General features: G+C 47.0%; 1 protein-coding gene across 1 annotated transcript in view; it reads right to left on the reverse strand.

The window, feature by feature from the left end:
* Window positions 1-21,429: 21,429 nt before the first annotated feature.
* The window catches only part of SUCLG2 (succinate-CoA ligase GDP-forming subunit beta), a 225,687-nt gene continuing 219,153 nt past the window's right edge, over window positions 21,430-27,963 (reverse strand). Inside the window, exon 11 of the mRNA XM_081184275.1 lies at window positions 21,430-23,105. Within this exon, the coding sequence (XP_081040401.1) occupies window positions 22,990-23,105 (116 nt within the window). The 3' untranslated portion in view covers window positions 21,430-22,989. The remainder of the gene's footprint in view (window positions 23,106-27,963) is intronic.

Genomic DNA, 27,963 nt, shown 5'->3' on the forward strand with positions numbered 1-27,963 from the left:
TGAGTATTTGTCTAATTGTGCACATCCTACCCATTGTTTCGAAACAGACACAGTTGTAAGAATTTAGAAATGGCATTCCATTTGAAATGAAATGAAACACTGTGCTTAAATACGGGGAACGTTTAAGCATTAGTTAGGGTTCAGGGTATTTTACTGGAGCAGGCATGACACAAACACTGTTTTCTTAAAAAGAGAAAAAGCAAAAAGCTTGGCACTGGTGAGGTGGAAGGAATCTCTACAGCCCCTCAATGCAAATGTTATATACTTGCATGTACCGTATTTTTTGCTCTATAAGACTCACTTTTTCCCTCCTTAAAAGTAAGGGGAAATGTGTGTGCGTCTTATGGGGCGAATGCAGGCTGCACAGCTATCCCAGAAGCCAGAACAGCAAGAGGGATTGCTGCTTTCGCTGCGCAGCGATCCCTCTTGCTGTTCTGGCTTCTGAGATTCAGAATATTTTTCTTCTTGTTTTCCGCCTCCAAAAACTAGGTGCGTCTTGTGGTCTGGTGCGTCTTATAGTGCGAAAAATACGGTAATTATTTTTGCATGCTGTCAGAGCTGCTTCAAGATCCTAGCTCACAGAGGATCACGCTAGCCAGCGGTCATTAAGTAAAAGTCTTTATTTAGTTACAGTTTCCATTCTCAAGCTGCTGCGTGCAACTCTACGTCTAATGGCTAGATCGGCGAAGCTCCGTCTGAGTCTCCGCCCCTTGTGCACCAACTTAATATCCTAGCCCTGCTCCACCTTTTCCGCCTGACTGTTCTCCTCTGGGTCCCTCTGCCCCCCGGGGTCTCTTCCTTCCGGGATTCTTCTGACGCCGACCCCCCGGAACTCCCTGTCTCCTTGCGCCGGGCTTTAGGACCTGGCTCCCTTTCCTGGCTGCCTACTGCGTCACTTTCCTGTGCATTTGAACTTGGCGTGCGCGCCCAACCTTCCACTTTCCGTCTGACCGTTTCTTCGCTCCCCGATGGAGGTGTGGCCACTCCTGACTCGTGCCCTCCCCCCTGTTGCGAGCTGCCAGCGCTTGATCTCTGGCGCTCTTCCTCTTCCCTGCTCTCTGGCTGTGACGCTGGTCCCGATTTCCAACTGCTCTCCTCTGAGTCCCCTCTGGCTCTATCTTCCTGGGGTGTCCCCCTAGGCTCCCCCCTTGCCCTGGCCACTGGTGCTCCTTTCTGTGAATCTTCTGATTCACTGGAAAGACTCGGAGATCTCGGGTCGTCGTCATCACTCATCTTTTCTTCTGCCTCCTCCCCCTCGCTCTCTGTTTCCTCCCTTGCCCTTGCCTCTGCTCCTGAACCCCTGACATCCATCCCCCCCTCGAAGCCCCCCATTCCCCCCTCCCCTCCTTCCGGTGCGGGAACTGGGTGCTGCTGTGTCAGAGGGACGAACGTCGGATACAGTTCGCTTCCCGTGGCGGGCCTCCATCTGAAGTCTCCCGGTTCTTCCTCCCTGCTCTCATCGACGACGGTCACCTCCGCTTCCATCTCTGTGCCGCCGTGCTCGAAACCAGGGTCGTCCCCGAAAACTTCCATGTCCGTCTCTCCCTCACTTCCTCCTGGCGGCGTTGCTCGTCCTGGACCTTCCTGCCACTTCCTGCGCCACTGCTCCTCTGGTCTATCGTCCCACCAATACGAGGGTTCTGAGGCAGATCCCGAGGGTGACCCCTCCGGGGAACGGGCGTCTCGTATCGGGTCCTTGTCCGAGTCGAACCCCCGGAACGTGCTGGCAGAAAGCGTGGGCGTGAAAAGCCAGTCGTCGAAAAAGTCTGCTGGCATTGGTCTATGTGGGAAGAGGGCATGAAACTCGTCTTTGAGCAGAGGTTCGTCCAAGGCGTAGCCCGGCACCCAGCTGTTCGCACTGGCCGGGGTGCCCTCCTTGGCGAGAAGGTATTCTACCCCTTCTTCCCCCATCTGGAGTCCAAAATCTCCGTGACTTCGTTGATGCGTTCCTCCTGTGCCACTCCCGCGTGCCCGGTTCCTTCTCTGAGCGGACTCGGTGCCGTTCCGGGTTCCTGAAACCTGTGCGGTGCCTTGTAGGGAGTGAGCACCGATCTGTGGAACACCGGATGCATTCTGGAACCCTCCGGAAGCGCTAGCCTGAAAGCCACCGGGTTGACCTGCTCTTCGACTTGGTAGGGCCCCAGTTGCTTATGCCCTAGTTTCTTCTTGGCCAACGACCTGGCCGGCACTGCGTGGGCTGCTAACCAGACCCAGTCTCCCACATGGATCTCTTCGCCAACCCTTCTGTGTTTGTCCGCTTGCACCTTGTATGCATGTTTGGCCAGCTCCAGGTGCCGCCGCAGCTGATTGTGGACCTCCTGCAACTCCGACGCGAACGCATCTGCTGTCTGCGGCTCCCCCTCCCCCATCCTTTCCAGTCCCGGGAAGGTTCTGGGGTGCCTCCCGTTGTTGGCGAAGAACGGCGTGACCCCCGTGGACACGTGCTTCGTGTTGTTGTAGGCAAACTCGGCGAGCGGCAGGTAATCCACCCACGTCGCCGGCTGTTGATTCGCATAACATCTCAGGTACTGCTGCATGATGGCATTGACCCGCTCCGCCTGCCCGTTGGTCTGCGGGTGTCTCGCCAACGCCTGGTTGATCTTGACGTTCAGGAAGCCCATCAGCTTCTGCCAGAAATTCGAGATGAACTGTCGCCCCCGGTCGGACAGAATAGACCGTGGCAGACCGTGAACCTTGAACACGTGGTCTATGAACAGTTTGGCGGTTTGCTCCGCCGTGGCCACCTTGGCACACAGAATGAAATGCGCCATCTTGGAGAACAAGTCCACCACCACCAGCACGGCCGTCTTGCCCCTCGAGCTGGGCAGATCCGTGACAAAGTCCAGGGCCACTCTCTCCCATGGTTCGACCGGAGTTTGCAGCGGTTCCAACAGTCCGGCCGGCGGTTTGTGCACCGGTTTGGCCCTCTGGCAGGTGTCACACCTCGCCACGTAGTCCGCGACCTCCCCTCTCATTCCGGGCCACCAGAAGTCCCTGGCGACTTATTCCACCGTCTTCTCCTTGCCAAAGTGCCCGGCAGTGGGCGCGTCGTGCAGCTGCTGCAGTACCTTGGCGCGAAGTTCGTCTCCCGGCACGTAGATGGCCCCTTTACGAATGAGCAATCCATCTCTCAGCTGGAACTCGTCGGTCGCTGCCGTGCCCCTGTGCACCTCTGCCATCTTTGCTTGCGCGAAGGAGTCATCCTGCAACGCTCGTCGCACCGCCTCCAGGTCCACTGTTGCCGCAGCGCACGCCCACACTGTTGGTGCGAAGATGTGCATGGCGGCCGCTGGCTTGGCGTCCTCCAGATATTGTGGCTTACGAGAGAGAGCGTCCGCCATGATGTTGGTGTCCCCCGGGACATACTCTATTCGGAAGTTGAAGTTCGCAAAGAACTCAGCCCAACGTATCTGCCTTTGGTTCAGGAACTGTGCCGTACGCCAGTGCTCCAGATTCTTGTGGTCCGTGCAGACCTGCACCGTGTGCTTGGCGCCGATCAGGAAGTGCCTCCATGCCTTGAATGCTGCGTGAATGGCCAGCAACTCCCTGTCCCAGATGGTGTAGTTCTGTTCGGACTTGCTGAGCTTCCTGGAGTAAAACGCTCCCGGCCGCCAAACCCCCTGCGGGTCTTTCTGCAGCAGGACTGCTCCCACGGCTCTGTCTGAGGCGTCTGTCTCCACCCTCATCGGCCTGCTGGGGTTGACATGCAGCAGCTGCTCTTCCGACGCGAAGAGACGCTTGAGTGCCTGAAAGGACTGCTCTGCCTGCTCTGTCCAGATGAACTTCTTTTTCTTGGAGCTAAGCGTGTCCGTGATGGCCGCTGTCTGCATAGCGAAGCCTTTGATAAACTTGCGATAGAAGTTCGCGAAGCCCACAAACCGTTGGACCTCCTTCCGGTTGCGTGGGCTCTTCCAGTCCAACACCGCTCGAACCTTGGCGCTGTCCATGGCGAGCCCCTTGTCAGACAACTTGTAGCCCAGAAAATCCACCTCCGTCACGTCAAATTGGCACTTCTCCAGCTTGGCGTAGAGCCTATGCTGCTGTAGCCTGCTTAGCACTTCTTTGACGTGTCTGTCATGCTCCTGCTGCGATTCCGAAAAGATCAGGATGTCATCTAAGAAACAGACGCACGTCTTGTAGAGGAGCCCCGCCAACACGTGATGCATGAATGCTTGAAAAACATGGGAGCCATTTTGCAATCCAAAAGGCATAACTCTATATTCGTAGGTGCCCAGAGGCGTGAACATGGCTGTCTTCCACTCATCTCCTTCCCGCATGCGAATGAGGTTGTACGCCCCTCGCAGGTCTAACTTGGTGAACACGCTGCCCTTCCGTACCTTTGCGAGGAGGTCGTCGATTCGGGGCATGGGGAAGTCCGATGGCTTGGTCACACTGTTTAAGATGCGATAGTCCACCACAAGTCTTTTTTGGGGCGTGTCCCGCTTCTTAACAAAGAATACAGGACTGCCCCCCGCTGCCTTGGACTCCCGGATAAAACCGCGCTCCAAATTATGATCTATGAACTCTTTGAGTTCCTGCAGTTCGTCCTCAGACATGGAATACAGCTTCCCTTTAGGCAGCGCCGCCCCCGGCAGCAGGTCAATTTTGCAGTCATATGGTCTGTGGGGGGGTAGCCTGTCTGCCTCCTTCTCGCAGAAAACCTCCAAAAATTCTGCGTACTTGTGGGGAATCGCTTGCAGCGTGCCTAGCAGCAGCTGTGACTCCTCTTCCTCTCCTTCCTGCCGGGGCACGATGCAGTGTTCAGCACAAAAGGAAGAGCCGAAGGTCAGCTGCCTCTGGTACCAAGCCAGCGTTGGGCTGTGCTTGTCCAGCCAACTCATGCCCAATACAATGGGCGTGTCCGATAGTTGAGTGACGTTGAAGCTGATGATTTCCCTGTGATTCCCAAGGCGCATCACCATTGGTGGCGTCTGCTTCACCACTTGCCCCCCTAGCAGCTCTCTGCCATCCACCGTGACCACCTGCAGGGGCAGCGTGGCCGGCAGCAACTGTATAGCGTGCCGGTCTACAAAGTCCTGCCCTATAAAGTCCGCATTGCTTCCCGAGTCAATGGTGAGCGGCACGTCCATGGTGATTCCATTGGGCAGCTGGAGCGATGCGGTGAGCCTCACTACTGGTTTGGGCGGGAGGGGGTCCATGGGCTGTGAAATCTCCGGGGACTTCTTCACTGACACGTCTGGCTGGGCCCCAGTGCCTCTTCCTCCAGCCAGACATCGTCGTTTCCCTGCTGTGGTCCTCCTTGTTGCGTTGCTGCAGTTACCATTGCTGAGGCTGCAGTGTGCTTGTGGAGCCTCCGGGGACACTCTTTCGCCATATGCCCTGGATCCTCGCAGATGTAACACTTCCTGTTCCCTCTAGGAGGCTTCGCTTTCACTGTTGTCGGTGCTAGGGCTTTGGCTGCTGACTGAGCCCTTGCACTTCCAACCTCCATAGGTTCCACTCCTCCTCCTGGCGGAGGCGTGGATTGCACATGCGCTGCTTCTCTGGGAAGGAAGGAGGAGCCCCTGGCTGGTTCGCGCCCTCCACGCCCTTCGTCCCTGCTCCACGGACGTTCTTCCAGCCGCACCCCCACGGCTAGCGCCCTCTGAACGATCTCCTGCGTGGTCCGGGGTCTCTCCCCCCTGGCAATTTCATCTTTAACAGAGCCGTGCAATCCCTCCCAAAACAGGTCTCTTACAGGAGCCGAATCCCTGTCCCATTCCAGAGCACTGACCAAAGCGAAAAAGCGGGCATGATACTGCCTTACGCTGGCCCTCCCTTGTTTCAGTCCATGTATCTGCTGCCGAGCAAGATCCACGTCAATGCTTGATAAAAAACACCCATCCATCGCTTTAATAAAGGCATCCGCATTTTGGAGCGCCGGATCCTTATCCCTCCACAAATTGCGCAGCCATGCTTTAGCTTCCCCATGCAAATGGGACATGATGAACCCCACTTCCTCTTGCTCATCTCTAAAGTCTTTTTTCAGCAGTTCCAGTGCGCACATTACATCTGCTCTAAAGTTGGGGTACTGCTGCAGGTTCCCATCGAAGTGAGAGACCAGACCGCCTGTTCGTCTCGCCAACCCAATTCCCTCCTGTTTGGGTGTCAGTTGCCCTTGCTTCGTAAGCATGTCCAACCTGACCTGGAGATCCCTGCAGGCGGCAGCTGCCTCCTCCTCTCTCTTCCTGGATGCGAGAGCCTCGGCATTCAGTTGTGACACTGCTTTTCTGAGTTCCTCTATCTGCTGCTCAGCCGTCATGTTGTCTGCCGTTCGTGAGCTAGCTAGTAGGCACCTGCTTCTCTCCTCACCTCGAGGCTGTAGATGCCCACAATTTAGCGGACGGAGCTTACTGTCAGAGCTGCTTCAAGATCCTAGCTCACAGAGGATCACGCTAGCCAGCGGTCATTAAGTAAAAGTCTTTATTTAGTTACAGTTTCCATTCTCAAGCTGCTGCGTGCAACTCTACGTCTAATGGCTAGATCGGCGAAGCTCCGTCTGAGTCTCCGCCCCTTGTGCACCAACTTAATATCCTAGCCCTGCTCCACCTTTTCCGCCTGACTGTTCTCCTCTGGGTCCCTCTGCCCCCCGGGGTCTCTTCCTTCCGGGATTCTTCTGACGCCGACCCCCCGGAACTCCCTGTCTCCTTGCGCCGGGCTTTAGGACCTGGCTCCCTTTCCTGGCTGCCTACTGCGTCACTTTCCTGTGCATTTGAACTTGGCGTGCGCGCCCAACCTTCCACTTTCCGTCTGACCGTTTCTTCGCTCCCCGATGGAGGTGTGGCCACTCCTGACTCGTGCCCTCCCCCCTGTTGCGAGCTGCCAGCGCTTGATCTCTGGCGCTCTTCCTCTTCCCTGCTCTCTGGCTGTGACGCTGGTCCCGATTTCCAACTGCTCTCCTCTGAGTCCCCTCTGGCTCTATCTTCCTGGGGTGTCCCCCTAGGCTCCCCCCTTGCCCTGGCCACTGGTGCTCCTTTCTGTGAATCTTCTGATTCACTGGAAAGACTCGGAGATCTCGGGTCGTCGTCATCACTCATCTTTTCTTCTGCCTCCTCCCCCTCGCTCTCTGTTTCCTCCCTTGCCCTTGCCTCTGCTCCTGAACCCCTGACACATGCTTTGTTCTGAATTCCCTATTGAGGGAATTTGAGGCTTTTTAAAATAGAATTTGGAGAATTATTTCAGGGAATAATGTGGTAAGAGCCAATCGTAATAAGAATCCTGCGTTTAAGAGAACTTGACAGAAGAAGCTTGCGGTCACAGTCACCCACCCCACCCTGCTTTTGCAGGTCTTGCTCTTGGATTGTCAGCCACCATAAGGTCTAGAAACATGGTTATTTTTATAGCATTGCTGGATACATTCAGTGGTGACAAACAAGGGTCATCGTATAAACATTTAATCGGTTACTTATTAGTGGCAGAAAGAATATTGATAGCTAGAAATTGGAAAGAAGTGAAGAGTTTAAATGTACAAAAATGGTATAACAAGGCAGCCCCGTACCGGGAAGTTTTTAATATGTGATGGTCTGTTGTGTCTTTGTACAGTGGTACCTCGGGTTACATACTCTTCAGGTTACATACGCTTCAGGTTACAGACTCCGCTAACCCAGAAATAGTGCTTCAGGTTAAGAACTTTGCTTCAGGGTGAGAAAAGAAATCGTGCTCCGGTGGCGCAGTGGCAGCAGGAGGCCCCATTAGCTAAAGTGGTGCTTCAGGTTAAGAACAGTTTCAGGTTAAGAACAGACCTCCAGAACGAATTAACTACTTAACCTGAGGTACCACTGTATATTTGTTGGAAGCTGCCAGAGTGGCTGGGGCAACACAGATGGACGGGTACACAAAACAAATTGTTGTAGTTGTTGTTAATGTAATTTGGGATCTGAAAACCAATGCAAAAACTTGTGTAGCTAGAGGGCAACAAACCTGAGACTTTCAGGGCAGACTGGAGCCATTCATCCAGCAAACAAGGACAAAAATGTACTTGCTTAAATTCCTTAATACATATGGCTGTATTAACTGTTTCCTTCATATTGATATTAGCAATTTCCAGTCTCTTGCCACTTCAGTGATTGTATGAACTTACTACTATTGTTTACATCTGAACCATGCCTTTGGGTTGGGGAAAAGGGGAAGGGAAAGTGAGGATATTCAGTTTGTAATTCTTTCCCTTTCCCTTTTCCTTTTTCCAAAGCTAGAAACACAGCTATTTTTTAAATGAGCATTCATATTTCCAGGTACTATGCCAGTGCTGGTTGAACCCCAAAATGTGGTCAGGTGACATCATTGCTTGGCTCCCACAGCTCCTGTACAGTAGAAGAAATGGCTCAGTCAATATGCAGCACATATGGTTAACGTATTTAAAGTGAATTATTGACCTGCCATTCTTGAGCATCAAAAGCAGAGATCCAGGTAACCAGCCAGTTCATAACAGGATGCAACATAATACTATTAGGTCTCATTTGATTTTACCTTCGAATACTCTCAGCATTAAAGTTCATAGACATCAATGAAGGATATAGTTGAAAGATCCAGGAAAAAACAGGGTTCTTGCCTGCCTCTTTATTAGCAATTAGAAGGGAGAATTCTGTTGACTGCAGCTTCTCCTGTCAGAGCACTGGAGTAAATGAAGGAGGCCCTGTTCAAACCCTCTTTTCTGTGACTTAAAGGAAAGTCCACTTACCTGTGGAAACTGTTGAGCATATATCCCACATGTTGTGTCTGAACAGAGGGCAGCAGAAGGCATGACCAATGGTCTAGGATGATGGGAACTGTAGCCCAACAACATCTGGAGGGTACCATATTGGCTACCCCTTCATTCACAATATCCTTCTTAAACCTAACAACGATGCTGTGAATGGATGAGTAACCAGTGTGTTGCCCTAGATTTTAGTTGATTGCCATTTTTTTTCTTGCAAACTGCTGGAGAACGGCATGGTAAGCACTTGTTCGCTTATGCTACAGCATTATGTCACTTTGAAGACACTCAAACTCAGGACAAAAGGGAGAAATGTGCTAAAAGGAAGGCATGTTTGGCAAACCCTCACCGTGGTCAACTCCCGCCCGGAAACCTATGTCCCCACTGTGGAAGGATGTGTGGACCCAGAATTGGCCTCCACAGTCACTTAGGGACTCACTGTTAAGACTGTGTTCATGGAAGACAATCTTACTCGGCTACGAGCGAATGAAGAAGAAGAAGAAGAAGAAGAAGAAGAAGAAGAAGAAGAAGAAGAGATCAATTGCTTATTTCTCTATGTAAATGCCTATGGATACAAATATTGCAATGTTTGCAAAATAATTGGAAATCAACACTAATGTGCCCGTTTATAACTTCCAGAAAGTTTGAGGCTTATATAATTTATTTTGCCTGATGTCAAAAATGATCATGCAGTGGGCTCTTTTTGGATATTAAAGCTGAATCCAACAGCTTCGTGAGACTCACGCTTTACACATGAAGATCCGATTGGTGTTTATTATGGAAGAAAACTGGCTGGCTGAAAAGAATGATAAAATGATGGACGAAAATGGGGAAAGCAGTGGAATGGATCCCATTCTAAATGCAGCTTCGGGCTGAACAGAAATCTTAAAGAGTCCAGTCAAGTAGAAATATGCAAGAAAGGAACCCCAGAACTTCCCATATAACAAATAAAGGGTGACTAAATCTTACTTTACCCAAGCAGTAGATCTAGAGCTGCCAGCTGACCAGAAAAAAGGGCCTGGTCTGCTCCTATGCCTTTAACAGCAGCTTCATTTGCCAAAATGAGTCGATGAAACCTAGAATGGTATGGATATGAGCATCATCACATGCAATGGTCTGTTCTTAGGGCTACACAGGAGCAGGGGGCTCACACAGACCAGCTACATCTACTGGCGGTGGTCTTCCCCAGAACTACTATCCTCTAGCTAGAGATGAAGGGACTTGAAAAGCATGTAGTCTTCCACTGGGCAGTGCCATCATAGAATTGAAGAGTTGGAAGGGACCCAAAGGGTCGTCTAGTTCAATCACAGCTTCATTCTAAGCTTTCACCACCCAGGAACAGTTTTGTCTCTTGATCTGCTAGTTGTGTGTTGAATGGACTTTTTCATCTGAGCCAACAAGTCCATGCTACATTCAGACATCAGTAGTCCACTCCTGGAGGCTTGGCAATGCTAGACCAGTTGCACTTGATGTCTTGAGCATTCAAATGCAGTGAAAAAGTATGCTGGAGTTTCTGTTTACAAGGAAGAAAGTTTCTTAGAAGTTCATTTAATGGCCATCAATCAAGGCACAATATCTTTTCAAAGGAAGCCTTCCTCATCATTCAGGGTATTTCCCCCCTAAAAAAAAGAGCAGTGGAATAATAAATGGCTATTTCCGACCAGGTTTCTATTTGAGGCATGCCTTGTTGAGCAGCATTGCTCCCCCCTCTCAGCAATTCTCGCTCCACAGCACCAGTTTTATTTGCTGGGCCCTCCAAACAATGGTCTATCCATCCATGTCATGCATATAATATCAAATTTATTACAGCAGCTCCTCAGCATATTTTCAGCCGAGGCTTCATTCTTCTCGCACATTCTGCAAATGAACAACAGTTTTAGTTACAAATGTTTCCCGGCGAGACGGCGGACCTGACGGTAGAATGAAACGCGGTGCATTTCTTCCCGACGTCTGACCCCCATACAACCAATCATTATGACACACTGCTGAGAAATGCCATTCCTGCCCTGCACCTGATGTATTTCCACTCTAAAGCGAACAGTCGTGGAAACTGAGAGCTGCTGAGCCCTTGATTAGCACTTGAGCAGAGCCAACATATATATCTCTGCATCACTCTTAAGGACGGGAGAATTAAAGTCCCATGTGACCAGGAATCAAGGAGAGGCTGCAAATGGAGCGGATGATGGATCAGGAATCCTCTCCCACTTTGGGACATTGAAATGCCATCATTCACAGAGACTGGGCTGTCGTGAACATGCTTCAACTGTGTTCTTGGCCCCACTAGATTCTGACTGTGATATACATTGGTACATTGAGCTAACCAATAGTCTGGAAACTCTCCCTGTGGAAGTTCCTTCCATGCTTGATGAGGAACCTCTCCATGTCATCCATAGAAGTCCTGTGCATTGCGACGGATTCTAGGGCATAGTCTGGGATGTACACAGTTTGCACATGGTAACTGAACAAGCTGGGCCTCATGTCACACAGTGGGTACTGAAAGCATGGTCTAGAACATGCCGAAAATGCATCTGAGGCTACAAATTTCACCGGCATATCAGGAAGCTCTTTATAATAGAAGGTTGTCAGGAAGCCACCCAGAGTGGCTGGGGCAATGCAGTCGGGTGGGTGGCATATAAATAATAAAATTATTACTACTACTATCTTCTAACTCACAGATGGGGAACCTTTCTCCATCCTAGGGCCACATTCTCTTCTGAGGGCCACATGGCTGTGGTGGGTGGGTGCAGAGGCAAAAACAGGTGGAGCAATGAATATATATGTTACCTTTATATAGTACAATACAGTGGACACTCGGGTTGAGAATGTGATCTGTGTGGGATGCACATTCGCAACCTGCAGCGTTCGCAACCTGCAGCGGTGCGTCTGTGCACACGCGGGTTGCGATTTGGTGCTGCTGCACATGTGCGACCGCCGAAACCTGGAAGTAACTGTGGCGATCACACAGCGTCTCCGGACGTTTCACCGTCTATTGAGCCCTGTGCCACCACTTTATTTCTCGCTGCCACCACCCAGGCCCTACCTGGGACAATACTGAGTCCGTCAGGGTTAAATTGGAACATAAACTTTTATTTATTTATTGCAGTTTAACAAGCGTGTGGTTTCATAAACGGTACTGGTCAATTACAATCATGGGGTGCCTATCCAGACCTATAACTTCCGCTACCTGCTCTTACTCACTAAACCACCTCTCAGCTATTTACTTGTCTTCCTAGCTCCTAACTGTTCCTGACTCAACTTATTTCTCTACACTTAACTCAACCTACCCACAGACTCTATCCCAATTCACTCCCACTCCAACCAACCACCCAACTCCCAACGAACTCCCCCCTCCGCCCCTCCTAGAGCTGGTTTTATAGTCCCTCTGACTCCACCCCCCTGGGTTCTGATTGGGTAGTCTGTTTAACTATGTCACCTCCATCACTTTCATATGTTAACGTCACAGTAACCCATTCCGGTACTTCCGGGTTTCGGCGGGTGTGTAACCTGAAAAAATGCAACCTGAAGCAGCTGTAACCCGACGTATGACTGTAGTATCTACACACACTCACACATCCCTCTCGATACTCCATCCAGTCAAGTCAGAGGCATGATCAGAGTTCAGGGATGTATTCCAGCCAAGCAACAACAGCCCTAAGGGGTGTGCTAGGGAGAGGTGTAGCCTGGGGAGAGGGTGTGTGGCCTTAAAGAGTTGTATAGTAATAACTGGGTTTTATTTTCATTGTATTGAGTTATTTGTACACTACTTAGGGATGATTAAGCAGTACAGTGGTACCTTGGGTTGCATATGCTTCAGGTTACATACGCTTCAGGTTACAGACTCTGCTAACCCAGAAATAGTGCTTCAGGTTAAGAACTTTGCTTCAGGAGGAAAACAGAAATAGTGCTCCGGCGGCGCGGCAGCAACAGGAGGCCCCATTAGCTAAAGTGGTGCTTCAGGTTAAGAACAGTTTCAGGTTAAGTACAAACCTCCGGAACGAATGAAATACTTAACCTGAGGTACCACTGTATGAAAATTGTCGAAATAAAACAAAAAATAGAGCGGATTAGAGAGCAACATGTGGCACCCGGGCCCGAGGTTCCCATCCTTATTCTAACTTAACAGTGCTGACAGACTTCCAAGCAGAGCTTTTTTTCCTCAACCGGAACTCACCAGAACTCTGTTCTGGCACTTCTCAGGTGGGTACCATTGCCATTCTAAGAGAATGAGGTGAGTTCTGGAACTTCTTTTTCTTGAAAAATAGCACCTCTTCCAAGGTTCCTCAAGCTGTCGTCAAATCATGGTTTGGAAGCCACTCATATTAACTGGGCAATGCCACAATTTGTACACTTATACAGGGCAAAAATTGCTACCCACACACAATATACAACTTAAGCTTAAGCTTGCACCAGCACAACAAAAAAGACTCAATTTACTTAGTGAGCAATATAACAAATAGATACAAAAGGCCTTGTAACTTTTGCTAAGCTTCACTGCATTTCTTTCCCACACAAAACTATCACGCTAGGTCAAAAACAACAACACACCAATCTGGGATTTTATTTTATTTTTTGCTGGCTTTATTTTATTTTTTTGCCAGTGTTACACTCATAAGATTTCATGCTCCACTGCTCTAATCATTTGCTCCAAACCAGTATTTCTTATAAAGTGCCTCAGATTCAGAGAAAGACATTAAGGTGATTATTAGCCCTAAATGAACCGAGGAAAATATCTTTCTGACTAGCGTGCATGTTGACTTGCTTTTCGTTGCACTCCCAAACAGGATAATACCCAGCGGGTTGTTTTTTTTTTTAACACTTTGCATTTCAAGAAACCAGGGACTGGACTTGGAATGGTGGAAGTCTGAAATACTTCAGTTTGAACAATGCCCAGTTTGAAAAAGTCTCAGTGGGCCAGGTCCCGACTTCTCCAAATTCAGGTCTAAGCTATTCTCTAAAGTACAGTGGTACCTCGCAAGACGAAAAGAATCCGTTCTGTGATTCTCTTCGTCTAGCGGTTTTTTCGTCTTGCGAAGCAAGCCCATTGACGGATTAGCGGATTAGCACTATTAGCGGCTTTTAGCGGCTTATCTGCTGATCGGATCAGCTGATAAGCGGCTTAGCGGCTTAGAAAAAGGGGGGGAGGGAAAAAAAAACAGCAGGAACTCGCAAGACATTTTCGTCTTGCAAAGCAAGCCCATAGGAGATTCATTTTGTGAAGCACCTCCAAAACGGAAAACCCTTTCGTCTAGCGGGTTTTCTGTCTTGCGAGGCATTCGTCTTGCGGGGCACCACTGTACTTCGTCACACAGGTCTTTGTTGTGGAACTTGCTCCCACAGGAGACAGTGATGGCTACCAACCTGGATAGCTTTAAAAGAGGACTGGACCAATTCATGGAGGAGAAGGCTACCAATGCCTACTAGCCATGATGGGTATGCTGGAGGAGGGGAGAGGGCCGGTGTGCTTGGTTCCTCCTTGAATGTTTCCCACAGGCATCTGGTAGGCCACCATGAGAACAGGATATTGGACTAGATCAGGCTTCCTCCACCTCGGCCCTCCAGATGTTTTTGGCCCACAACTCCCATGATCCCTAGCTAGCAGGAACCAGTGGTCAGGGATGATGGGAACTGTAGTCTCAAAACATCTAGAGGGCTGAGGAAGCCTGGCCTAGATGCTCTCCTTATATTGTTGGACTCCAACTTCCATGAACCCCAGCCCCCAGCCAGCATGGCCATTGGTCAAGGATGATGAGACTTGTAGTCCCACAGTATCTGGAGGGAACCACGCTGGCCGTCCTGCCCCATGGCTTCATTTGGACATAACCCCAATCCGTGGTTTAGTTTAGGGATCATGATGGTCCATGGGAATTTCTACCACCTGGCAGTTGCCTAATTTTTGTTAGTATTGGAGATGACGCTTTGTTTTGGGGTTGTTGTTTTTTTTAAAAAAAAGCTCAGAGAGATGGTTAAAATGCAACCATAGTTTTCAGGGGCATCTAAATGAGATAAGTTGCGGATTATATCAAAAAGGACAAACGATTCTAGGAAGCTTTTCAAAGTGAGAACTACCACAAATTTTATAGCTCCTCCTGTGCTCATGCAAGGACTGTGTGTGTTGGTTTTTAAATAAAATTCTACAATGTCTCCAACATTACTGAGGCACACCGGAGATATGAACCTACCCCCCCCCCCCAAAAAAAATGGATGAAAAGGAATATATTCTTAGTGAACACTGAATATTTGAGAGCATCCAGGATTCATATCAAGTTACCACCTTTCCTTCCAGGGAACTTAAAATATCCTGTAAAAAATTCATGGCTTCTTCAAAATGCTTATGCAGCTAATGCACAAGCTCCTCTTGCCTGTTCTTTCCGTTATCTGGCCCAGTCAGCCCATGTTTCCTGCCCTATATTCCCCTGGGATGTTGCAACAACACTCAACATTTTTTTTAATGAGTTCCAATCCAGCTTTACAAGTCCCATCCTATTACAATGAGTGGCCAAAGAAACAAATGTCACAGAACACAGAGTTGCATATTCTGTGGAGAGAAGCAGTCCAAACAAAGCAGTTCTAGCCACAGGTCATCGAAATTGAAACAAAATATGCAAGCTGTGTTCTTTTATACACATTTACCCTCTGCTTGGCAGCCTTCCTCCTTGGAGAGTGAAGAAACAGAGAAGACTTACGGAGACGCCTGTCTCTTCTCTCCAGGGATCCTGTGGGCTGGTTCACACATCACAACAGCCTCCACAAAAATTGCTGCAGGATTGTGAGGAGGGGGTGTTTGTCAGCTAGCACAGGGATGAGGAACTTGGGGTCCTTCAGACGTTGCTGGACTCCAAGTCCCATTAGCCCAAGCCAGCTTGGCCAATAGCCAGGGATGATGGGCATTGTAGTCCAGCAACATCTGGAAGAATGCAGGTCCCCCGTCTCTGAGTTAGCAGCAAAGCTATGCTCTTACCATGAACATAGAAAGCTGCCTTAAACTGAATAAGGCAGCCCTGTTTAGGGAAGCTTTTAATGCTTGATGCGTTACTGTATTTTAATATTTTGTTGGAAGCTGCCCAGAGTGGCTGGGGAAGCCCAGGCAGATGGGTGGGGTATAAATAATAAATTATTATAAATTTATTATTATTATTATTATTATTATTATTATTATTATTATTATTATTATTATACCTTTGGTCTATCCAGCTCAGTATTGTCTAGACTAGCCTTGGGTCCAGGCCTACAAGCGCTCCAGTTGGAGAACAGCCTTTACCAAAGGTGTCATGGGCTTTGAAGACACTCGAACTCAGGAAGCAAGGGAGAAGCGTGCTAAGAGGAAGGCATGCTTGGCAAATCCACACCGTGATCAACTCCCGCCCGGAAACCAATGTCCCCACTGTGGAAGGACGTGAGGATCCAGAATTGGCCTCCACAGTCACTTATGGACTCATTGTTAAAATCGTGTTTATGGAAGACAATCTTACTCAGCTACGAGTGATCGCCAAAGAAGAAGAAAAAGAGCCTTGGGTCCCCAGGTGTTGTTGGACTAGCTAGCAGGACCGGCGGTCAGGAATGATGGGAGTTATAGTCCAACAACAGCAGGGACCCAAAGTTGAGAAAGGCTGGTCTAGACTCACAGCAGCCTTCCAAGGTTCAGATGGGGGATGACATGGATTAAATCTGAGGCCTTCTGCATGCCAAAGTGATGCTCTATTACTGAGCCCTTCTCTACAGAATTCAATTTTAGTTTTATTATGTATATGCCTCCCATCTGACTGGGTTGCCCCAGCCACTCTGGGCGGCTTCCAGCAAAATATAAAAAGACAAAACATTGAAAACTTCCCTATACAGGGAAGTACTCTTTGCAGAAGCTGGTGCTTCTGCATGATTGTTTGTGGTTGGGGCAACCCAGCCATTTGGGTGGGATATAAATAATAAAATTATTATTATATAACAAAATTGTTCTGTGGAGCCACTGAGCGCTGCATCTCAAAGAAACCAACTGACCACCTTTCACCATCGCAAACACCTTAGAGGAACAACACTGTAGAAGTATAGCTGTTGGTTCACAAAAAGAGCAGCCCTGTAGAAGAGTGGCCAGACCAGAAGTTTAATGAAGACCTGGTACAGACCTTGGGCAGTTACATGAGGACTGACATCATCATCACCATCATCTATTATGTATACCCCGCCCATCTGGCTGGGTTTTCCCAGCCACTCTGGGCAGCTGTTTAATAGGCGCAGAAGTGCCAGAAGTAGTGGTGGATTGAGGTTCCTTGTGATCCCACCCACTCCCACTTGCAATAGCAAAATGAACACTGCAAACAGCACTAACACAGGCAACTTCCACCAAGGTTGCACTTTTAATGTGCATTTATGGGCTAGTGATTAAACCCAATAAGACAATAGTATATCGCCACCTACTGGTTGGAGGTCCCACAGAGCTAGTCATTGCAATAAATATTTGGATAGGTCTGCGGGATCACCCCACCCCCTGCCCAACCCTTTCCCCATAATGATGTATCGTAACTCCTTGGTTTCTTTTTTAAAAAATGTTTTTATTTATTGTTGCTCGATTCCTAACAGAATTGGTTCCATGAAACCAGTCTGGTTTCTATTCCTTTTTCTTTTTACGAGAGATAATTTGTTACCAGTTTCCAGCAGCCTAATTTGTATGTCATAATAAACTCCAGAAGCTTCACTCTATTAGCTATAGAGAGTAATACTGAAATATATTGCTTGAGGAAAAGGAGACCCAATGCTTCTTGGCTAAAATTTATCAGAGCAGATGTATCCCTTCTATTGGGCACCATTTGCTTCAATTATTCTTAATGCTTAACGGCAGAATAATTGGGACAAATATTGATGGATATTCTAATAAAAACACTTTCGTCAAATGCTTTAATTGCTGGATCCCGTAACTACGGCATAAAACATTTTGCTTTGCCTATTGACATTTGACAGACTGAAATAGGAACCCGTCATGTTCATATAAATCTCCAAGCTTGGTTTCGACAGACATAAACACTTGTGCCAATGGAAACACATCTCCAGCTGAAAATAGGCTGCAGGACTGGAGCCATAGCCCTTGGTGGGAGAACCGTAGCTCAGTGGTACAGCTTCTGCTTAGCATGCAAAGGACCAGCTTCTATCCCTGGCACCTCCAGGGAAAGACTGAGGGCCTGTTTGGATGTAACAGTCCTGAGTTCCTAAACCAGGTGTAGAGGAACCTTTTGCCCAGAAACTGAATGGGTCTCTTTATCCAGACATAGGAATATCTCATAGGTCACACCATTAACTGAGCATCCTCAGTTTCCTCAACTGTTTTGCCTGGCTAGCATGTGGTCATGAATTGTGATGATGATAGTGTGTGTGGGTGTGGGTGAGAGAGGCCTCTGAATTTTGGAATGTCACATTCATTACCTACCCCACTTTTGCCTCAAGCCATGCCCACCACCAGCAGGTGACTCCAGGAAGGTCCTCGAGCTGAAAGTGTTTCCTCAACCCTGCCCTAGACCATGGTTTAGGAAGCCAGAATAGACTGTCAAGCTGATGTACTCCTCTTAATCATATTGAAACACACACATATACACCGCCCACAGCTTCCTTGCAATAAGCTGAAAGGCCCACATGCTAAAGAAATTCTAATGTGCTCCGAGAAAAAGACAGCAAATGGACGCCTTTTTCACAGGGGAAGGAATTGGACAGATTTCGGAAAAGCACTGGCTGTGAGCTTGTGATGTCCCTCCTTAAGTACAGAGAGCTCCTTGTTCGCTCCCAGATTTTGCGCAAACATATGATTATCTCCCATGTCCCTGTCCCTAGCAGCTTGCAAGCTGAAATTTGACACAGGGTGACAAATGGAAGGGAGGGTAAACAGGGAAGGGAGGGTAAACAGGGGAATGTGCATTCAGCTCAGGATGAGTTTCAGTAGGAAACGTATTCTGAAGCCTCGGCAGAAGACCTGAGATTTGAGATAACAGCTTGAAGGTTTCGAGGGACCTTGTTCCAGGAATAAGGGGGAGCAAGGGGAAAAGAATGGAGCTAAGTAGCAGGAGACCCAAGCACTCTGGCTTCAAACTACCATGCTGAAGGATGCAAGACTGGCGTCAACATTGTACTCTTTCCAGCAGCAGATTACGGCATTTTTATTCGCCTAGGTTTTTCAGACTTACTGTTATCGTTTTAGCTTGATGAATAGCTTCCGGTTCCTACTTCTCAGACCTTGCTATATTTTGATTTTTGTTCATTAATATTGTGTTGATGTTTTAATGTTTATGTACACTGGCCCATGTTTGGATTCTTGAAATATTACTCTGTTTTGTAATTATACTATAGGAGTTTACTATAATCATTAAAATAATTTAAAATAATTTGAAAAAAAAGCTTGGTGGTGATGCAATAGGTGAGAGAAGTTTGGGGGTGTCAGGAGCTGCCAGAGCTTGGATTGGGACCCTTCATGTGTGGCTGCCCCATGTGGTGAGTCCCCATGAACTGCATGCTGTAGCAGCTCCCAAGGAAGCTTTGTATCTTCAGAGCCTGGATTGTCCATCCAATCAGGACAGGGAGACTTCCTGTTAAGCAACAAGGTTTTCCTAAACCCTGGTGTGCTCCTGTGTCCTTTGGCCCTGACTTCTGTCCAACTCCTTGATCATGTATTGCCACAGGGAAACAGTGAAGAGTCTTAGAAGTATCCAAAACTGGCTGGTTTGGTTGTATTGGCCAACAACTCGTTGCGTCCATTAAAACAGAAGATCTGTTGTCATCCTGGTTCCCTCCAGATGCTTTGGACCATAACTCCCATTAGCCTCAGCCAGCATAACTGTGCTGGTTGCAACTGATGGGAGTTATGCTCCAAAACACCTGAAGGGAACCAGGTCGGCCATTACTATGCTGGAAAGATCACATCTCTTTTTCCTGCTTGTGGAATTTGGGGGAGGAAGTCTGTCTTAACGTGGATAGTCCTCTGAGCCTTGCCGTCCCAGAAGTGTTTACAGATGCTTTGTCACTGTCAGCCTGCCTCGCCATGACCTGCTTTTTTCCAGAAGCGTCAGTTTACAAAATGTAGAAAGGTCTGCCTCAAACTCCCATCATGTCATCTCCCTCAACAGCAGCTCATTCGCAGAGTAACCTACTTCTGTCACCGACTGGCCCCATTAGTTTTCAGAACAAATTAGTCTTGATTTCAATAGGAATTTAGTGTCAGATTATCAGACTACTTTCCGACACCGTTCCTGTACATCTGCCCTAGGGGGAAACGTTGGCTCCACTCCCCCCTCCCCCCTGTAAAATCTGGAGGAACAAACTGGCTATAGTCCAACAGAGTCAAGCGAGCTATTAATGGCAGGTACACTTTTTAGCTATGCAGATAATACATCCTGCATCAGGGCATTGGTCCAGGACTAGAAAACCAGTTAAGGTAACAGGGCTGCTACGCATTTGCAATTTTAAAGGGAATCCTTGTTGTCCAAGACTGTGATCAGAAGTGCACTCACTAGGAAGCTCTGTTGGAATGAGACTGCGGTATAAATTAATGTTGGGGGGAAATGAAGAAGGACTGGAAGCTGCCTTATACTGAGTCAGACCACATGTCAGAAGAAGAAGAAGAAGAAGAAGAAGAAGAAGAAGAAGAAGAAGAGGAGGAGGAGGAGTTTGGATTTGATATCCCGCTTTATCACTACCTGAAGGAGTCTCAAAGCGGCTAACAATCTCCTTTCCCCTTCCTGCCCCACAACAAACACTCTGTGAGGTGAGTGGGGCTGAGAGACTTCAGAGAAGTGTGACAAGCCCAAGTTCACCCAGCAGCTGCATGTGGAGGAGCGGGGTCGCGAACCCGGTTCACCAGATTAAGAGTCCACCGCTCTTAACCACTATACCACACTGGGTCTCAGGGTTGGAGTCAGGCATAGGTCAGCAGCAAAAACCATAGATCACCTGCAGTTAAATCTTTATTCAAAGGAACAAGCCACAGCTCAGGCCTATTGTTCTTAGCAACTCTTCCCAGGTCTTGCCCCAATGAAGCAGTTGCGAGGACTGAAGGTCGCCGCCTTCCCAGTGTCCACCTGGAGTCCACCTCTCCAGGGTCTTTCCCATGCAGTCTCATGCTGTGTCTGTGCCCAACCATCCTCTGCTCTCTCATTTCGTTTCTTTCTTAGTTCTAGGAGACCTAGGGGGAAACTCCCTGGAGCAGCCTGTCTCCGCTCCGTCTCCTGGCTGCCCTCCTCTCCAGCCTCAGAGTCAGAGTCTGAACCGATCTCTGCCACAGCCTCTTCCTGTTCACTAAACCCTGCTACCTCTTCAGCTTCCGACACCACCTCCTCCCAGTCTGCTCTTTCTTCCTCTGACCACTCATCGCCATCCCACCACCAATTCCCTGGCTCTGAGCCTTCTTCCCTTGGGGGTTTCCTGGTTGGTGCATTCCATCACTCTTTTGTATCCCCCCAGTCCATGACATCCAGCCAGTCCAGACGTCAGAACGGCTTTTCCAGCCCTATATGCAGAGGCTAGGACCTTCTGGTTGTGAGAAAAATGTGTGATCTAACATTAATGGTGCAATTCTGTGGTGTCTGGGAGTGTGTCCCAGGGGAGCATCAGATTTCACAGTGGTGGTGGGGGGAAAGAGAAAATAGAGATTTCCTCCCATCTAGCTAGTATGGGTCCAACACAGCTTTGGAATTGGCGGTTTGCCTACGACTTCATGAGAATCTTGTATAAAAAAAACAAACCCACAACATTAATTGGAACTAATGAGATATTAACAATGAAAAATTTATTAGATAATTTTCACTTAAATTAGTTTCAATAGTCTTTCCTGAACATTAAACAAAAAAGTTCAGCACATGCATTTGTGGTTTAAGTTAGTTAGACAATGTGGCGTATACTTCTGTTTCCTTATTGTAGAACTCGTGTGAATTACCAGCACCAAAAACAAAGTAGATTTCAACAGTGAACATTCCAGTTGTTCTTTTTAAAAAAACAAATCTTTCAATTGTGCAATAAGCATAATAGTTATTGAATCAGTTCAACAGCTTCTGCACCTTTTTTGCATACATATTTTCCACAAATCAAAGGCACGATAAAGCCAACGTTAAGTACTTGAAAGTTCAATTTATTGCAAAATGAAAATGAAGCACATGATTAATACCTTCTTCGCAATTAACAGAACTGGAAAGTTCTTATCTCAAGCCAGATTATGCCCTAATAATTCTCATTATGGTTTATATATTTTTTCACATTCTTTTTAATGACGGCAGGTTCCCTGACAGCTCCTACTAGGCAGGTTTGACTAATCTCAGTGGGATAACAGTATAAATGTTTGAAGAAATGTCATCCCCCCCACAAAAAGATCTTCAGCACACTATGTCGATTCTCCAGCAACAATGCACATTGATTTAGGAAGGTCACAGTCAGTATTAAGTGGACACACAGTTATCAAAATAACATGGCACTATGCATTGCATTCGTCCTTCACTGTTTAAGTATTCACACGAGAAACTCATTCATTCATGATATGATATATCAGTATGGTTTCACACAGCTACATTTTTGAGTTTTCTTCTGATGTGAGGTATACAGTGGATATCAAAGCACAAACATTTAATTTTAAGGCATGTGTGAAACAGGTACGCATCTTCTAAGTGAAAAATCCAATTCCTGTTATTTTGGCTCAAATGACATAATATAAATGTAACCATTTCTCTAGCCCTAGTTGGAAAAGCTTTTTTAAAAAAAATGGCCAAGACTCAGAAAGCTGCATCTTACACCCTGAAGGCTTTTGGGCATACCCAATTTGGAGTCTTTTTTTTTGTCTTTTAAAAATTCAATTGGCAAGTCTTATCACAAATGGCATTTGTGACACTTTCAAAAGTTTCTTGCCATGTTGGAAGGCTGCTATTTTTGAGAAACAAAATTCCCATTGTGTGCTTCCTTGGATCCTGGCCATGATGACCAATAAAGACTGAACCATTCTCTACTATTCCTCCAGGACATTAAAGATGTACCAAAACACCTTACAAAAACTACAAGTCACTAACAATGGCATATTATATGAGGAAGAAACCAGAGTGGAAATAGATAGTGGTTACTCATCATACTGTAGTCACGGACCATTGTGAAATATCACTGAACAACAGGAGCTCTGTGTGAAGTTCCAAACAATTTATTTTTATATATACACCAAAAAACTTGTACTTTATTATGGATAGGTTAGGCTGTCCAAACAGAGTTTTACTCCCGGCTGGTTAAAAGATATGCATTTGAGACAACTTGGGGAATGTTGTATGTTATATAAAGTCCTTTGCTGGAAGTGTCTTCTATTTCTTCGTCACACTGGCCACTGCCTTCTTGGCAGCATCTTCAAGGTCACTTGCGGCGGTGATCGGGAGCCCACTTTCAGTCAGAATGCGCTTGGCTTCATGAACATTTGTCCCTGGTGGGAGAAAGAGGAGGGGAAAAGTTAACTTCCAGTTTTTGCCTTCTAGATTTTGCAGGTCCAGAAGAAGGAGACCGAATGGAGATCCTATTTTACACCTAATGAACATTTTGATGTGAAATCACCACACACACACACACACACACACACACACACACACACACACACCAACAACAACAGCTCAGCAGGTTTCCAGTATTCATGACTGCACAGATAATCTCAAAACACAAAGACGGGGTCTGTTAAGGCTTCAAGAGCCACAGAAATACAACTTCAAGGACAATCTTCTGAAACTTGGAGAGTCCATGCCAGTGTATACAATACTGAGCGTGGGGTAGAATAATAGAATCATAGAGTTGGAAGGGATCCCAGGAGTCATCTAGTCCAACCTCTTGCAGTGCAGGAAACTCAGTTAAAGCATCTACAGCAGATGGCCATTCAAGCTCCACTTAAAAACCTTCAAGGAAGGAGAGTCCACAACCTCCTGAGGGAGACTATCGAACAGTTCGTACTGTCAGAAAGTTTTTCCTGATGTTTAGCTGGAATCTCCAATGGCCTGATTTGGTAGCTGGATTTCCAAGAGGCAGAGGAACCAGAGACCAAATTGCAAACATGCGCTGGATTATGGAAAAAGCTAGAGTTCCAGAAAAACATCTACTTCTGCTTCATTGACTATGCAAAAGAATTTGACTGTGTCGACCACAGCAAACTATGGCAAGTTCTTAAAGAAATGGGAGTGCCTGATCACCTCATCTGTCTCCTGAGAAATCTCTATGTGGGACAAGAAACTACAGTTAGAACTGGATATGGAACAACTGATTGGTTCAAAATTGGGAAAGGAATACGGAAAGGCTGTATATTGTCTCCCTGCTTATTTAACTTATATGCAGAATTCATCATGCGAAAGTCTGGGCTGGAAGGATCCCTAGCCGGAATTAAGATTGCTGGAGGAAATATCAACAGCCTCAGATATGCAGACGACACAACCTTGATGGCAGAAAGTGAGGAGGAATTAAAGAACCCTTTATTGAGGGTGAAAGAGGAGAGCGCAAAATATGGTCTGAAGCTCAACATCAAAAAAACGAAGATCATGGCCACTGGTCCCATCACCTCCTGGCAAATAGAAGGGGAAGAAATGGAGGCAGTGAGAGATTATACTTTCTTGGGCTCCATGATCACTGCAGATGGTGACAGCAGTCACAAAATTAAAAGACGCCTGCTTCTTGGGAGAAAAGCAATGACAAATCTAGACAACATCTTAAAAAGCAGAGATATCACCTTGCCAATAAAGGTCTGTACAGTTAAAGCTATGGTTTCCCCAGTAGTGATGTATGGAAGTGAGAGCTAGACCATAAAGAAGGCTGATCGCCGAAGAATTGATGCTTTTGAATTATGGTGCTGGAGGAGACTCTTGAGAGTCCCATGGACTGCAAGAAGATCAAACGTATCCATTCTTAAGGAAATCAGCCCTGAGTGCTCACTGGAAGGACAGATTGTGAAGCTGAGGCTCCAATACTTTGGCCACCTCATGAGAAGAGAAGACTCCCTGGAAAAGACCCTGATGTTGGGAAAGATGGAGGGCACAAGGAGAAGGGACGACAGAGGACAAGATGGTTGGACAGTGTTCTCGAAGCTACCAACATGACTAAACTGCGGGAGGCAGTGGAAGACAGGAGTGTGTGGCGTGCTGTGGTCCATGGGGTCACGAAGAGTCGGACCCGACTAAACAACAAGTTTTCTAAGTTCTCGTAGAACCTTTTTGATTGGAGATGCCAAAGATTGAACCTTGGACCTTTGGCATGCAAAGTATATGTTCTACTGCTGAGTAAAAGGTCCTCCTGCTGTATCTTCAAAACAGGCCAATATGTGCTCAGCAGTAAATTGTTTAGGTTAGGGGCAGGGAACTTTGGGCCCTTTAGACATTGCTAAGCTACTACTCCCATCACCCCTAGCAAGCATGGTCAATGAGCAGAGACGTTGGGAGTCACAGTCTGGAGGGCTAATTTTTCCCTACACTGATTTAGATTAAGGTTGCTGCAATGCAGTGCATGTTCCTTGGAACAACAGAACACACTTTTGAGCCTAGGGTTGCAACCCTGTGCACATTTACCTGGACGTAAGCTTAATTTAACAGACAGTGGGACTTAGTTCTGAGTAAATATGCACAGGACGGAATAGTAAGAGCCGCATTAGCTGATGCACACTTCATGTTCAGTCAACAGCAGCACTGCTTCCCCTTTGAAAAAAAAATGCCATAAATTAAGAGAGACATTTCAGGGAAGTGTGCATTACACCATGTCAAGCTCCTATAAAAGGCACATGCATAGCTAAATGAGAGGAGATTAATTAAAAGAGATGACTGATTGCTGCTCACATCCTGTAGCTCTTTGCTCATTAATGCTGGAAAAAAGGTAGGCGCAGTTGAAATGTTCTGGCAGAGTGATCATACAAATTCCAGCTTTCCCAAAAGCCTCCTATGCGCTTTGGGCATCTCCTGACAATGATGGCACCTTTCACGGGGTAGCAGAAAGGGCAATGCACAAGACAAAAAGGTCTGTCAGAAATTGAGACAGGTGCTCCCCCCTCCCCCAAGCTCTGGAGGCTTTAATAAGCACAGGCACTGAATGTCAATAAGGAAGATCAATACAAAAATGACAAGTGCCGTCTCGGAACCATCCTGGGAGTGGAGACCTCATTTGGGCCTTGGGTAAAATATCCACACGTCTATGTTAGGACTAAAGCTAGAAAGAGGACAGTCACCTTTATGTTTCATTCCTGGAGCAGTAAAGCGTGGCAATAAATCAGCGGGAAGGGGATCAGTGTCTGGCTGTATAACGTGGAACAGATATATTTCCCCCATGTAAGTCAGGATGGCAGGAACATACAGAGCTGTTTTAGACAAGTCCATTGTCTGCATTGATTGGAAGAGGCTCTCCAGGGTTTTGGACTGGGGACATTTTCCAGCCATTCCTGGACATGCCAGAGGTTGGACCAGGGACCTTCTGAATGGTCTACCAGTGATCGGCAGCTCTTCTAGTTAAGTAGGGCTGGCTGGCTAAGTCTTATGCAACAAGTGCAACAAGCATCAAAGCGGCTCAAGAAATATGCACCAATGAAGTATTATTCAAATGCCTATGCCCTACAGGAGCTGGTCTACTACTATGCATTTATACTAGAGATGGGGAATGTGATCTTCCAGATGCTGATGGATCACAAGTCCCGTCATCCCTGCTGGATAGGGCTGATGGTAATTGGAGTCAAACTGTCAGCATGGCCAATGGTTAGAGATGATGTAGTACAGAATATCTGCGGGGGGCATCATGTTGGGGGAAGGCTGGTTGAGAGACTTATTTTTATTCAGAGCGGATGCTCAAGAAGTTCAATTCTCTGTGGGTCTTCAATTTCTACACTTGAACACAAAATAAGCAGAGGCTTATGCCCGTTCGTTAAGTAACTACATTTCAATTGGATGAAATGAGTTTCACATACCGGGAATATTAGTAGGTGGCTTAAATCACCACTAACCAGAGAGCTGCAGAATTATCTTAATTGTGGCGGATGGAAAAATTCTTGCAAAATCTTTTCCTCAAATTGCATGTGAGCGAGAACATCGATCTTTAAGTTTAAGAGCCAATGGTTTCACAGTCCCAACAGCAGGTAAAATCTCTCCATCTCAATTGCAGGAAGGCCAGTTCAATAGTGTTTACTCAGCTTCGAACTGTAAGTAACAAAACCACTGAAGACCACTTACATTAGTCATTTACCACCCACTGTGATAGGTTTAGCCTGTTTCTTTGTTCAAAGTATCGCCAAACTTGCAATACTTCTTGTTATAGTAATGTACTAAATGCACCTTTGCACTGAATATACCCATGAAAAGATTATCTTGATTCAACTCATTTACCTCCAATCAAAACTGCTTGATTGTGATGCACGGAGGGAAACTGAAAAAACAGTTCCTTAGCGTCAAAGTGGTGAATGTGGAGTCAGCATACTACCTGGCAGAAATTCCAACTAAGTCATCAGAGACCAAAGCCAGGGTCTATCTGTATAATTCAGCTGATTTCACTGCTGTGCTCTTCTGTCTTGCTGAATGCTTAAACCAGGGCTGAATGACCCGTTGCCTTCCAGATGCGAACTCAACACATACCTCTTTGACAATAATCATTTCCCTTTCTAGGGTCAGATAGGTCTAGAAGGCTAGGCAATGTTCACACAGCATAGGAAGAAAGCACGGAGGTTACAAAATGCAGGCACACAAAAACCAAGGCTAATACATTCTATCTAAAAGGTTAAAGGCAATTGATATTGGGACAGTTAGTGCAGAATCTATATCTATATCTATCTATATCTAATATTCAATCAAATATCACAATGTTTGCATCACTGTTGAACTTTAACTTCCATCAGCCTCGGACAGCATGACCAATGAGAAGAGATGATGGGCACCATTGTGCAAAAAACCACTGGAAGACCACAGGTTCTCCATCACAATTTTTAAATAGTTTAGCACAATGTGCACACGCCTGCCCTCTCATTGAGGACTGCATGCTCTGCTCACCCTTTCTTCCCATGTGACTGCTTTTAGTTAACATAAACTTCCCATGCTGCCCAAACTGAAAATTGTGGTTAATAACAACTATGGTTTGTTTAAAGAAGCCAGTTTTCATGAACAGTGTTTCAAAATGACATGTTTGAAACTAACCAGAGTTACTGTTAACCACAGTTTGTTGCACCTGGTGGCAAGATAAACCATGGGTAAGGGAAGAAGAAAGCTTCTGAATTTCTCCTCAGTAGGTGAGGCTGAGAGGGAGTATGCAAGCTCAGGAGGCGGCCATTTGGGACTGTGCATGAT

Source organism: Podarcis bocagei (assembly GCF_964188305.1).
Source record: "Podarcis bocagei genome assembly, chromosome: 2".
NCBI classification, from domain to species: Eukaryota; Metazoa; Chordata; class Lepidosauria; order Squamata; family Lacertidae; genus Podarcis; species Podarcis bocagei.